This window comes from Falco biarmicus, chromosome 6, assembly GCF_023638135.1.
Source record: "Falco biarmicus isolate bFalBia1 chromosome 6, bFalBia1.pri, whole genome shotgun sequence".
NCBI lineage: Eukaryota > Metazoa > Chordata > Aves > Falconiformes > Falconidae > Falco > Falco biarmicus.
This window is the reverse complement of record NC_079293.1, coordinates 89,757,263-89,771,527: the sequence shown is the minus strand read 5'-3', so window position 1 is coordinate 89,771,527 and position 14,265 is coordinate 89,757,263. Positions and strand designations below refer to the sequence as shown.

General features: G+C 42.6%; 1 protein-coding gene across 13 annotated transcripts in view; it reads left to right on the top strand.

The window, feature by feature from the left end:
* The window catches only part of EHBP1 (EH domain binding protein 1), a 219,728-nt gene that overhangs the window by 154,083 nt on the left and 51,380 nt on the right, over positions 1–14,265 (top strand). For all 13 annotated transcript variants that reach the window (XM_056342895.1, XM_056342901.1, XM_056342900.1 and 10 more), the window contains one exon: positions 730–873. In XM_056342895.1, coding sequence (XP_056198870.1) covers positions 730–873 — 144 coding nt within the window. The remainder of the gene's footprint in view (positions 1–729; positions 874–14,265) is intronic.

The window sequence follows — 14,265 nt, the reverse complement described above, 5'->3', positions numbered from 1 at the left end:
CGGATGGGAGCCTCAGTCAGCACCTTGAGTGTGGTTGTTGGCTCGTCCCTCCCTGGGCTCCCACCCTGCCGGCGTGGGGGCACAGCCTGCGTCTGTCCCAGGCTGCGTAGCGCAGAGCCTGGGGCCGCGGTGCCCTGCGTCCTGCCGCGTACGGGGGCTGCGGTGCTGCCTACCCAGCACCCCTCTCCTGGGCCTTCTGCTCCGCTACAGAATCGCTCACAGGTGTGGGGAAGGGACTCCTGTGGCAGTTCATAAATGAAGTAGGATCAGGCATTTTCACAGGTTTTTTTGCCCTGTACCCAGCCTCTTTGTGTTCAGTTTAAGTTATAAATGAGCGATACCCATATAAGTAGCTAACGAAGCATTATATTTGCATACATATTAAAGTAAATAAGTAAACACATAGCACATTTAACATAGCTTCCACAAAGCCAATTATTTTTTTCCCCATTTGCAGTTTAAAGGCATTAAATGTTGATAGAAATTAAGTTTTAAGGGGAGGGGAGAGAACTCTTATTTACATTATAAAGGCCTATGACATTTTTTTTTAATTTTACATTTTGATCATCTTTACTTTTCATTTCTATAGAATGCTGTCACCTCATGAAGCTGTAATCCATGTGACTCCTCACCTTTATTATATAGGAAGGCTCCTGGCTGTTAACTACTGTATAAACATTGAGTACCCTGAGGCTGCCTTGCTGTTAATTATATTTCTTTATTTTTAAGCAACGTATGTTGTCAAGACAGGAAGAACTTAAAGAACGAGCAAGAGTTCTGCTGGAGCAAGCAAGAAGAGATGCAGCTTTAAAGGCAGGGAATAAGCAGCTAACCAATACCATCATCCCAGCCCGCAACAAGCAGCTGAATGACGTAAGAAATATTGGCCAGTATGGCAGTTTACAAAGTTAAAATTTATTGTATGTACATACGCTTTGGGGGGAGCGTGTCCTTGCAGGATTTTCCTTTTCCACGCTGAATTGCTCTGGTGTGTCGCATCCCCTTAGTTCACTCCAGCCTGTTGCTCCTGCGGTTACAGCCAGCAGAAGGATGCCTTGGACTTCCCCGGAGGCAGAGGCCTGGGAGCACCTTCTTTGAGTGGTACTGCACTTTCTAATGGGACGAAAAACAAAAGTTACTTGTTAAATGATAGCAAAGTAATTTATGCTATTTTTGATTACTTCTCTTTTTTCAGTTAATGTAAATGCATTCCCCGTGCCTGTGATGTCAGCTGTTTGCTGCCTCATAAGTGTTGTGGCAGTGAATGAAGCTGCTTGTGACAGTCTTGTAAAAGAGTTGATGGAACAATTCCCTTCTATCACCGAACTTGATTATGCTGGTGAGGTGGGAAAGTGGAGCTGGGGAATGAGCTTCAGTGTTGAAGCAGCTATGGCTGCACCTCCAGTGGCCTCCGTGGTGACCTGGAAGGATGCATACTCTCTGGAGATGAAAGCTAATTAATTTTTATGCAAACCTTCGCAATGCAGGTTTTGTGATTCCAACTATTGCGCATTAGAGCCTGTACTGGCAACTGAAAATGTAAATGTAACCGAAACATAATGATACAGAGAAAGGCTTGAATCTTTACTGCTTCACGTCTTTCAGAGCCTAGTCCTGAGGGGCAGATTCTGCTTTTTACATAATTGGGATCATACAATCAAAAAAGAAGACAGTGATTTAACGTCTCATTTCATTCTCTTAACTCTCTTGAATTCCTGCTGTACTTCTTTTTTTCTTAACAATTCTTCTCCCCAAACTGACACTTTCTTTCTACAAAATATATTCATATATATGCAGACAAGTCTTATTTTTATAATGATGACATAATAATATATAAGCAATCTTTTTATTACTTTGTATTCAAGTTTTTCCTAGATAAGTCTATTTTAGTATAAATTTCACTTTGGATTTTTTTTTTAATTAGTCTTTCATAAATCAAACAGCATTGGAGGAGGGATAGTATAGGCAACTACTCAGGCAGAAACAACAGTAATTAAAGTTGCCTAACATTTTTTATTACAAGCTCCTATTTTCAAAGGTTTTACAACTTTGCTAGTATTTCATTGTTTGAGCTGAAGTTTTCCCCATCAGCTCTCTGCCTCGGGGTAATATTAAACTGTTTATTTATTTATTTATTGCTTCAGAAAATACTGGTCAGCTGTATTAGGTTGGATAAAGCATGGTTTTATCCATGTTAAAAAATATCTATGGGAAGAAAGTTGCATCCCCTTCTGAAACAGGAAAATCTGTTCAGAACAAAGTTGTGTTAATAGAACAGTCTCGTCAGAGAGCCTTGGAGTTCAGAAAAGTTGGTCAGTGTTGGTACATGTTGTCTGTACGGACGCAGCACAGCCAGAGCATCTTTTACCGGCGCTCCCCCAAGGATCTAGGCCCACTCTGATGCAGGGCATAGTACTGGAAAACAAAACTTGCCTTTTACACTCAAAAGTCTTGCAGATGAAATCTGAGCAGGAGGAAAAGGAGCTGCCCCCATGGCACGCAGAGAGGTGTCGGGGTAGATGGCAATGGGAAGTTAAACTAGAACGAGGACTGTGTCTAGCTGAAGGATAGGAGGTGGGGACAGGGTTTTCAGGATGAGAGTCAGGATTGCGTAGCTCAGGAAGCCAGATCCCCCACAGGCCCTTATATCATTTGTTACAGAGGCTGAAAAATTAATGAGAAGCTGCAGGAAAGAGAAGGGCCGCTCTGCAGAGCCAGAGTTTCTTACTGCCTCCATCAGAAGTTCTTTACGAAGTTGGGAAGGTACCTTCAACCCACTGTACTCAAGGTGGAGGATTCCTTGATTTCTAATTTCCAACCCAGGGTTCTTGGGGGCTGATTTCTGGCAGTTTTGAATGCGCCCAGCTGTAGCCAAGTCAAGGAGAACCATGCTGTGAACAAATGGTCCTGGTCCCCCTGAAACACTGGGCGCTCTGAGCGAGCAGGTAATGGCACTCTTGTCTTGAGTTGGCTGTAACATAAGGATAACAAAAGCTCCTTGGCTCAGAAAGGTGGTATGGAGGTGTAATTTGGAAACTCTTAGATATGGTAGTGAAGAATCCCACAGACACGCTGTGGAAGAAATGAATAATTCTGTGTTCAGAGAAAAGTTTAAGTAGTGTAATTTAAACAAGGTGCAGGGCAGGCGGCAAACGATGAGGGTGCAGCGAGGAACTGAGCAGTTCTTCACCCACTGAACATTGTCAGTCATGGCCGCTGAAGAAGACAGGTATCCTGTAGGGGAAAAAAAGTATGGGCTAAGCAATTAAAAACTGTACAGCCTTGCATTGGTTCCAATTTCGGACAGCTAGTGTAATTTTGACATTTTCTAACTTCTGAGCGCTTGACTTACCAGGCTCAACATGCTCCTAACGCATTTCAGTGGGAAACATGCATTGTGGAAGGGGGATGTCTTTAAGGAGGCTGGTATATAATTCATACTTCATATAAAATATGTGGTTGCTATATAATAATATATATTATATAGTGCTGTATATAACATATGTTATATACATATCCATATATGTGTATGTTCTGAATGAGGATGTCTGTATCTAGAGGTCGTTGCTTATTTGATTTTTGGTGAATAGTACAGACTTAGTCCTGTTCAGTGTTTTCTGGTCATTAAGGTTAATTAATAAGAATCTGGACTCCGAGCAGCACTGTCTATGCCAGCGTGTGGTGATGTGCAGTGGTTAGTTACCCAAACGAGAGTTACGATCCTGGGAATCGGCGTTCAGTAGTGGGAATCGGACTGAGCTTGTTTTGGGGGTGGATTGGGAGGGATTCAAAATAAAACGGTTTAAAATAGGAAGATCTAATTTCAAATAAGAGAACTTCAAATAGGTAGTTCAGGGCCAATACTTCCCAATTCTGGAAGTTTGTGGTTGCACCTTTTTTGCTACCGTCACAACAGCGCTTTGGGCAGCCCAGTCTGTCCGTGCGTGCCCTGCAGACCCGTCAGCCCAGCTGGGCTGGGCACAGTCATTCCTCACTTCTGAGAATCTTGTCCCGTAGGCTTTGCTCTTACTACGTTACCTTTGCCGTATGAGAGCTAGGAGTTGCTGTTTTCTTAGTAATCAAGTGAGTACAATGTTTGTGGGGTTGGATTGCTGCTGGAGGTCAACAAAAGGGAGGAAATTTCCAAGTCTGGTCCCTGGTCACAAATGCAGGGTATGTGCTCGCCTGGTTTGTTTTGGTAAAAGTCTTTTTTTAAAAAAAAACACCACAAAACTGTTCCTGTTTCTCCTCTAAGCACAGGGCAAATACCTTAGACCTTCTTCAGCCTAAGTCTTGCCCTTCCTCTGACAGAACCAATATTGTGATATTTTTTTTCAGTAGTCCTGTACTCCGGGCTTGCTTTTTCTATTCTTTTCTTTTTCTATTCTTTTCTTTTTCTATTCTTTTCTTTTTCTTTTCTTTTTCTATTCTTTTCTTTTCCGCTTCCTCTTCACTTCTTCCCCTTTTTTTAACATCTCGATCTCTTTATTGACCACTGACTGGCCTTTCATGGGGTATTGGCTGCTTTCACATGACTTGTCCATTCTCTTGGCTGTTTACCCCTTTTTCTTGAGTCTGCTTTCTTGCTGCAGCGTGCTTCCATCCTCTCATGTTTGTGCTCTGAGGTTAGGCCCATGCCTGTATCCTCACTTGCTTTGCTTTTTTATTTCTTTTGTAACTCAGAAATTGATGAAGTTGTGCGAGTAGAAGAGTAAGGCACCAAATTTGCTTGTATACCCGTTAACACAGTCTCATTTTCCTCTGAAGCGCCTATTTCTCGTTGCATCCCAAGCTGTATCCTCTTCCCTTTCTTTAGTTTGTGTTTTCTTGTTCTTTCCTCTCTCTCAGGCTTTCAGCTGTGTGCCCTGGCCATTTCAGCCCCGCTTCTTCTCCTGTTTAACTTTTGTTTTCTTAATACTCTCTCCACTTGTTCTTCCCTTAGATATCTTTGCTCTGTGCCTTCGGCTCCATCAGCTTCCATTCCTATTCAGCCCACCTGGTGTAGCCCCGTCACTCTCTGCTGGCTTCCTCTGTTTGTATCACACTAGCTCTGTTTCTTTTCTCCTGTTTCTTCCCTACTTGCAGCATGGTACAGAAGTTTTTTCACTGTTAGGTCTGCTCTTCTGGCACTTCTCAGAAGCCCTCAGTCTGCAAGCTGTACGCGTGCCAGCCTCTATGGAGGTATGTAAGCCTGTAGGCAAGTATTTGAAGTCTTTAAGAAGAGGCTGTGTTGATCAGAAACTCCTTGAAAACATGCTCGTGGTTTGGGAGGATCATAGATATGGCCTTAAAATTGATGCAGCCTTTTGGAGACTGGAAGAATTAGTTTTAAGAGCTCTGTGAAGAGAGCTACTGATCCCCTCATATATCCCTTTCTCTATGGTAGATTTATAAACAGCTCAGCCTTTCTGCTTGCTTTCTTGATGTAGGTGTGCATGTAGTGACTCTTTTACGAGATGCTTCTGTCATTTCCAATCTGGTATAGCAGCTGTAATCACTTAGCTTTTAACCAGGAGAGCCTTTTTATTAGCTTACTCATTTTTATTTAACTCACCTTTTCTCATGATGAATATCACAGGGCTGGAAGGGACATATCTGCTCCCACCAGCTGTTGTGAAATAACCTGTAGTGATGGTTGTTAGCAGTAGCAGCCTGGCTGGAATGGGATGCTGGAAAGGCAAGGAGGCTGGAGCTGGTCTGCGCGACCTAACAGGCACAGGGGCAGGCTAGAGGGAGGACCAGGACGAGGGGGAAATCCTCAGGGGGCTGGAAGGGCTCTCCAGCAGGGAGCCCTCGCTTGCAGAACATGGAGTGGAACTCATAATTCTTGGATCTCAGCATAACTCCGCTGTCAGCAAGTATCTGCGAAGGCCGGTGGCAAAATGTTCATCTTACTCTTCTTTAATGACTGGTCCGCATAAAGAATGGAAATTTACTACAGCTGTCGCTTACTCTGTAAACTCAAATGGCTATGGTTATAGAGTCAGCATGATTACAGAGAATGGAATTATGAGTTAAGAAATGCACAGGCAACTTTAATTAACCTCCTTTGTGTATATGCATTATGATGCAGTCTTTAATTATGTGATCACATACTATTTTCCCCAAAGCAATTGTGTCTCATTTAGCTCAGAGGATTGAGGTGATGTAGAAGGCTGTTTGTCCAGAGGACCTCTGTCCTTTTGGTTGCAGAAACTGGAAGGTGTACAGCAAACGAAGCAGGGATTGCAAGGAGCGAAAGGATGGAGGTCACAGTTAAGGTGCTTGAAAGAATGAAATGTAGTGCTGCCTTTGCCTCAGAGTGCCCGATCAGTGCGAAGTGTTTTGAACCAAACTTGCTCCAGGTGGTCACTAATGGCGTATCCTTCCTCTCTGGATGGCCACCTGAAGCGAAGGTTTGATTTGCAAATGCACCGAGTGTTCAGGTTGGTCAGGGAAGTCATTGGAGCTGTGCTTGAGACAGAACGGGCTGCATAAAGCCAAGTGTACTGAAAACCCCCAGGTGACAGGCTTCCCCGAGCGAGCATCCAGGGTTAGATCCTTTTAGCTGGATCTCTCTCTCTCAGTTCTCATCTGAAGAACGGGGCAATACCACCACCACGGGGTGTGGTGAGAAGGGAGTGTGATTAACGCTTTTGAGGCACTTACATACTGTAGTGACGAGCACTGTAGAAAAGCCCTTGAAGAAATCAATAATTCTGTCTACAGAGCAGGATCTGAATATTGTGGAGTAAAGAACAGTGCTACTTACTCATGGACCTATGTACCGAAGAATGAAAATAACCCAAAGTGTTGGGCACCACTCAGTAGAGCTCGGGATGGAGCAGGATGCAAATTGAGATGGTGCCCACTAGTTTTTTTTCTGGTGTCTCCTAAATCATGCATCACATTCTTTTAACTTGCTCTGGCAAAGGAGACGGCTTTAGCAGGGAACGCTGTATACATGGAGTTCACGGTGTACAGCGCTTGTCTGGCAGGGGATGTGGTTTTCTTCCTAACACGGGCCGCAGGTCATTCCTGAGGTTATTTGGGCTTTGCACAAGCTAAGGATTCCGCCTTGGTGAATTTAGGTGCAGGGCTGGGCCACAGATATGGATTTGGCCAAAACATTTTGCATATTTGAGATCTGGGATAGGTTCTGGGGGGCAGGAGTTCAGTACCGTGATGCCCAGGAGGGAATCGCTCTTGTCTTTTGCCTCTTGTGAAATGGGAAAACTTTCTCTTTCTTCACAGTGGTATTTGAGGATGACTACACTCAAAATTGTGGGGGTCTCCATTTGGACAATAAGTATTTAAAGCCAGATTACTATAAAACAAAAGGGTGGTTTTGGAGGGCAATCCTGATGCTGATGCTGCGCTTAAATGCAGCTGTTGCTGGCCTGCTTTCTGTGCAGATAAAGGGCTGGGTTTACTTATCCCTGCGACCATTATTGCATAGTTATTAAAGTTGAATGGCAGTTATAGCTGCCTAAATATTTTTTTAAAAAATAAAAGGTCTGGAAGAGCAGTGGGGACTATATTCAGCTTTTGTAGTAGAATTTGAAAGTACAAAGTATTTCACCGAAAAGCTGTTGCCTCCAAACATGCGAGTGCTGTCTGCGTACAGAGGGCAGCAGGAACAGGCTGTGCATGAGATTGTTTCTTTCAGCTCAGAGTATTGCTTTTTATTACTCCCTTGCTCAAAGGACTTGTTGCAGCTGTATCTAATTCATATTTAATAAGCTCTTTCTACTTCAGGTGTCAATCTGTTGTCCCCACTACTTTTCATTTTCATAAATATTTGAGTGCATAATCGTAACTTTTTTTTGCACACACAGTGGACCGGTGGAAATGGAAGTCTTTTTAGAAAGGCTTCAGAAAGTGACAAAAACATGGTTTTCTATGCTCTTTAATTTTGATTGCATTCATTTGCACAGATATGGTTGCAAGCTGCAATAAAATAAAAATAAAGCATTATATTAAATGCTCAGAAAAAAAGCTTTATTAAATGGCCCTATTTGTTGATCACGAATCTGCTGCCCCTCTGAGCTAATAAGCTCCAAACTGTCCCGCTCTAATACGTGACCAAGAAGTAAACTCTAGCCAACACGAACAAAAGTGGTACAGGAAGCAAATTCACAGTAGGCTGCAAACCCAGGATATTTTAATTTGATTGAAAGATGCCTTAAACTCAAGTTAGCATTGCAAGTATTCTTCCCTCCAGATATTTTAACAAGTTCTTGAAAATGAGTACCGGATAGCTTTATTCAATAAATCTTTTTTCTGTGTGAAACCAGAATCCCTACTTCTGTTCCATTAGGAAAGGCATCTAGCTTTATCAGTGGATTTTTTAATATTTTTTTCCCTGTAGTGTCCTCAGTTGGAAAATAAATGCCTGTGATTGAGTGGTAATGTTCATTCATTTAAGGAAACACTCCCAAGTTATTCCTATCTTGTTTTTCCAAAAAAAAAAAACCAAACCCCAAAGAGAAAATCTGATCTTTATTAATTAAACATCTAACGTGAATTTATTGAGGTATAGTACTTTGCAGATGGCAGCCTTGGTCTTTTATATTAATTGGAAAATATTGATTGAAAAAAGACTAGTCTGTCATGCTAATAATTGCAACCAGATTTAGATATGATCACTAGATCTTCCTGAGATTACAAAGAAGAAGTTACCATCTAATTGGTAAAAAGATTGAACATTATTTTGGTAATCCCTGAGCTTTGGTAACTTATTCCCTGTTGTTCATTTATATGTCTTGTCTGTATGCCACTATGAAGTGGTTAAATATGGTTTAAGCTGATAAGGCTGTGCTGTATAGTATTTACATTTCATGAGCATTCCAAGTTTTATAGCTCTTTTAACAATATACTTTTCTTTAAATGAAGGTTAGACCTGCTGACTGAACACTTCAAAACCCCAGCTGAACTGATATTTACTTCTTTATAACAACAAGCTAAGGTTGAGATAGCCTGATCTTATTTCCTTGATGGCAATAACAAACAACTTGTTTTATGTAACGCTACTCAATACATGAAAATAAAAATAATCTGTAACTTTCCAAGAAGGTTCTACATCTTTTGACTTCATATTTGATCTGTTTAAGCACTATGAAGTTGTGTTATTTTGCTCTACACAAACACTGTCAGAGACAACTCCCTGACGTAGCTGGGAAAATAAATCAATTAGTGCAAGTAAACTCATTTCTAAGAAGAATTAGTATGCACTGTCAGTTTTGTACCGGGAGGGATTTCACGAATAAAGTGTAACCTTTGCTAATGCAAGACAAATGTTATGCAGTTTGAGTTTTAGATATAAATGCTTGAGATTCTCAGCTGAATTTTATTGCTGTTATTTTGATAAGCTGTATCTGTTTACACCACTTAAGCATCCGGCCTGAATATAAAAATACGTGGCTATGTGTGATGTGGATGTAAATTCAAGGTGCTGCGTAGTCTGCTACAGCTTAAACTGTGCACGCTCTCAGAAAACAGGCTGTCAGTTTATTAACTGAATTTTAAGATCGTCTGAACAACGTTAGTTCAAAAACTTCAGTGTCTTCTATCCATTTATAAATATCAGCAAAAAAAAGAAAAAAGCTGTCGGTGTTTCAGGGCTGTCCCTTTGTGTACGCAGCGAGACCCGGGTTTCTTAGCATCTGGAATGCTCCTTCCCTATGGCTGCTGGCAGCGGCGGGTGTGTTCTGTGTGGATGTTCGGTACACGCTGTTGTGAATCCCAGGATGATATCGGCATTACTTAGAGCTGTATTTCGCATCGCCTATTCTGTTTTTGCTCAGCATGCACAAGGGTAGAGTTAAAATCTTTATTCATTTCATTTAAAAATGTTTCTTTTGTTCTCCTTATCATGTTCTGGCTTTCCCAAGGATATATGCCTTGAACGAAAAGTCACATGTGCATTACTAATTGTGTGCCATTGTATTTACAGTTCCTAGTGGTGGCACTGTGAAGCTACTAATTCTTTTGCTTCACTTGATGTAAAATAATCTGAGTGTCTTTGATAGCAGTGAAACAGTATTAATTGTTTTGTACATTTCTTGGTCACTCTTCTTAGGTGGTCTTCATAATCTATTAGAACTTTCAGCCAGATTTTTGTAATGTCATGCCTCCAGCAGTGATTAAATTGGTAATTAATGAACAGTCCTTGGCAACATAAACCACATCCCGTTAATTTTCCCTTTTGAGTTTTTAGAAGTTGTCGTCTCTGTCAGAAAGCATTGCGCCACCTTGCTACGGCCCCTTGGCATGGAACCACAACGGCTTGATTTTTTGCAGCCATTAGTAGATCAGAGCAGTAATTTCACAGTATTTTGGTCAGGGTAATTATAGTACCAAGTACCGAGTAGAGTTGGGAATTCACACAGAAGTCCAGAAATACCAGGTGAGCTTCCTTGTGTTCACTGGGACGTTATGATTAGTTTAATTGGGCTTTGTTTGATTTCTGCCGCGGAGACTCTTTGTGCCACGGCGCTGCAGCCACTTTCCACTTTAGTGTTTCTGACCTGCATTGACAGGAACTGGTGCAAACATGAACTCTTTGAAGTGGGACTCTTTGGAGAGGGCAGCTGGGAAAGGGGGAGAGCCATGGGCGCAGTTTACTGTAGCAAAGCTGCGCACCGGACCCAGCGCTCTGCGTCTGCAGGCGATGCGCTTCGAGTTCTTTTATATTTTCAGCCGGAGCAGATGACGTTTCTGCTACGTGCGTGCAAATGTTTAGTCAATTCCTGCGTTTCAAAATGCAGTCTTTTTTTTTTTTTTTTTTTTTTAATTGCTAGCTTTTATATAGCACCTGCTGTTCCACCTTCCTTTGAAGATACAGTCGTCTCTCCCACCAGAAATACTGCGACTCGCCCCTTTAGTCCCGCAAACAAATCTGGGCGAATGCATTAATGAGGCTGCAGCTGCACGTAGCAGTTCACATGTCACCAAATCGTAGGTGAAGGCATTCATACTTGAGTGACTGACTATAGGTGTAGCGGCCTTCAGCAGTACATTGTGCACATTAAAGTTTAAATAGTCACTTGCCTGTTGGCTTCTGAATGAAAGGACTGTCACTGGTCACTTCTCCTGAAGCCTTAATGAAACCAAATAGTTTGCTATGAGTTTGGGGCTAACCATTGGGGTGTTTCATGCAGTCTTGTCAGTTGATGTTCATGAATTGACTTGAACGGAGATCAAAGTGTTTCTCAAAATGGAGAAGCGGGGAGAGAGACAGCTCCTTCAATTGCACCACAAGAGCTAATCAAGCCATCAGTTCTTTATGCACTCTGCGTGCCTTTAGAATTTAATACCCAATGGTTTGTCAGGACAAATTGAAATTCGGGGGTCGGGGGGGTGTCCCTCCTCAGCCTGCTGCAAATAAAGCAGACGCTTCACTCTTCTGGAGTCTCATTTTGATAGATTCTATAATTTAGTGTAAAGCTGCGATGTTGATTAAATATTTGTGGTTAGGGGGAAAAAAAGTTAAGGTAAAGGATTTAGTGGGCATTATGCGCCTTAACGCTGATTAAAGGTGCAGGCTTAAAGTGAAAGAGAAACTAAACTCCGGCGCGATTTTTTTGTTTCTTTCTTTCTTTCATTGGTTGCTAATGAACTTTTTTTGCTGAAACATTTTAAATTGGATTCAGAAGATAGTTTTTTGAGTGTCAGTTAAAACAAAGTCATGTGAAAATGCCTCTCTCCCTCCCTCCCTCCCTCCCTCCCTCTCTCTCTTTTTAATTGATATGATTTAGGCAGAGGAAAATGGTAAGAGGGGGGGTTTCTATTGCAGAAGCAATTTTTAAGGGATTTAGTCTTATTTAGCCTGAAGGTCTTCGCACTAATGAGAGCACTTAAGTTACGTCCAGGCGTTGATTAGACAGCTCATCTATCAACTGGAGCATGAGAATTTTTATTTTAGGTACCTTTTATACATTATAAATGTATATGCTTTTTTTTTAATTAGTTTAGACTTTATTTTGCACAAAATTTTAATTACCTTCTTTCGCATCCGAGGTGGCTGCAATGCAGCTGGCAGAGCTCAAGCAGTAACAGGGAAATACTCGAGATTTGATGAGAAATAGTATCGACACTGTATCTGTAGAAATTGGCGTGAGGAATGCAAATTGCTACCCAGATACATGCCTTAAACTGCCATGAGCCCCCTTAAAGTCTAAATACATTTATTCAGGGAATGCGGAATTATATATATCTAAAAATGCCCAACCACACACACACCCAAAAAAACCCTGTGAATGCTCTCTCTACCTGTAGGTTTTTTGGGCCATGTTTAAAACACAATAGCGTCTTAATTATTTTCTGTACCGTTCTGAAAAGTACAGCTTTTGTAACTTTTTGACATTTCAGGTTTAAAAAAAAAAATTAAAATGTTGCCACCAGCTTGCACTATGAGCAGCCTGTAATAACAGTTAAAAAAGCTTTCTGAACTATTTGACAAGATTTCTTAGTGCTGAGGCCATATGCTGTAGCCTTTAAGCTATTTCTTCCTATCAGTTTCATTATCACCTGCCTCTGAGTCTCCAATATCATCAGTAAGCACATGCAGAATCATAATTATGCCATGTACAAGTTCTTTGATAACATGTACAGTTTTCTTCTTAATTCTTTATCAAATGCATTGATCGTGGCATGTGTGCATTGATCCAGGTCCACCATCTGGCTGTGTGTGATAAGCACAGTGGCATCTTTGCATTTCCACTGTCATTCATTGCGCTACAATTTGGCTGCAGGGGAGTAGTGGCTGGGATTAGCCCTGTTCTGCTACTTACTTGCATTTTAAGTTGACACCTCTACAGCGGCTCAGACCACATTACAAACTGAAACACATACGCACGACTTAGTGATGTGACACTCCTCAATAAGCTTACTCCACTAGCTACTCAACAATCTGTAATTGGATTTGTAGGAATAACAGCAAAAGATTTCTTAAGAATTGCTGGGGACAGAAGGTGAAGTTTTCTCATTATTGGCAAAAGGCTAGGTATAGATCCTAGGCGATTGGTATTTTCCATTAAAAAAAAGCTGCCAGCAGTTTGCAGGACATTTTCAAAAAAAACCCAGCAAAATAGGATCCAGGGAGTTGCAGGGTTTGCACTTTTCTTCCCATTCTCATCACACACGAGCGGATTGGGATCCCGCCACCCTCCCCGGAAAATTAGGAGGAAGGGGGGACACCCCCCACTTTGGGAGGCACCCTGCAGGCTGCGCGGCTTTGTTCGGCTGGGAGTGCACCAGGAGCATTCCTCGGGAGGGCACGTCCTCCGGCCTCCGGCCTTGGCGCGGGGCTGCCCCCCCCCAGGAGAAGCTTCCCAGGGTGGCAGGCTGGAAGATGCTGCTCTCCGGCTTACGCATCCCACACACTTGCCAAAAGTCTTTGTTTCATAACACCACTTTTTGTTGGGTGGTTTTTTGAGTTTGTTGTTTTTTGTTGGTTTGTTTTTTTTAAAAAAAAAAATTATAAAGTCAAGTTTACACAAGAGAAAATCCCTAAAGTGGAGCTCGGTGAGTGTTGACTCCTACAGTGAGTAAGCAGCATCCTGAGCTGCGGGCTGTGAGCGTGCTGCGGAAAGGCGCAGCAAACGCCACCGTCGGAGTACGGGTCCGGGAGCGGGCGTTGCGCCCTTGCTGGGCGGTGGCACGATTTCAGGATATTTCTCAGCCTGCACGCTTGGGACCCTGTTTGTGGGTGATGCCAACAGCATCGCAGTCGTGGTGACAGGCGTAACAGGCTCCTGGATCCCGGTGCCTGCGGTGGTGGCTGACCTTAATTACACTTCCCAGATGGGGGAGAGCACAAACTTGCCTAAGCAGAGAAAATTCCAGGGAAGAAGTTAGCGGAGGGCTTTGTGGCTGCTCTGGTTCAGGTCGGCTTTCTGGATGCTCTTTCCTGGGAGGCGGCTGGGCAGGCAGGCGGCCCTGGTGTCACTTTGCCGGGAGAGCCCCCTGTGCTGGGGCGGGCGAGGAGAGGGGGAAAACAGGGAGTGTTTGGTGTTAGGCATCGCAGCGTACCCTTAAAACTTGCCATAGAGCCCAGTGTGGTGTGAAAGCGAAATGCATGCCTTGATCGACGTGCAGATGCGCAGCTCCTAAAGGGTTAAATGGGTTAAATCTTATTTATCTGAATAGAACGGCAGGGCTGTTTTGCAGAATGCTCCAGCACAAATACCTATGGTTCACTTTGACGTTACAATTTTTTTGTTGGTTTCTTTACTTTAAATACTTGAACTGTTAGACCTTTTACTTTTTTCTCTGAGAAAGATG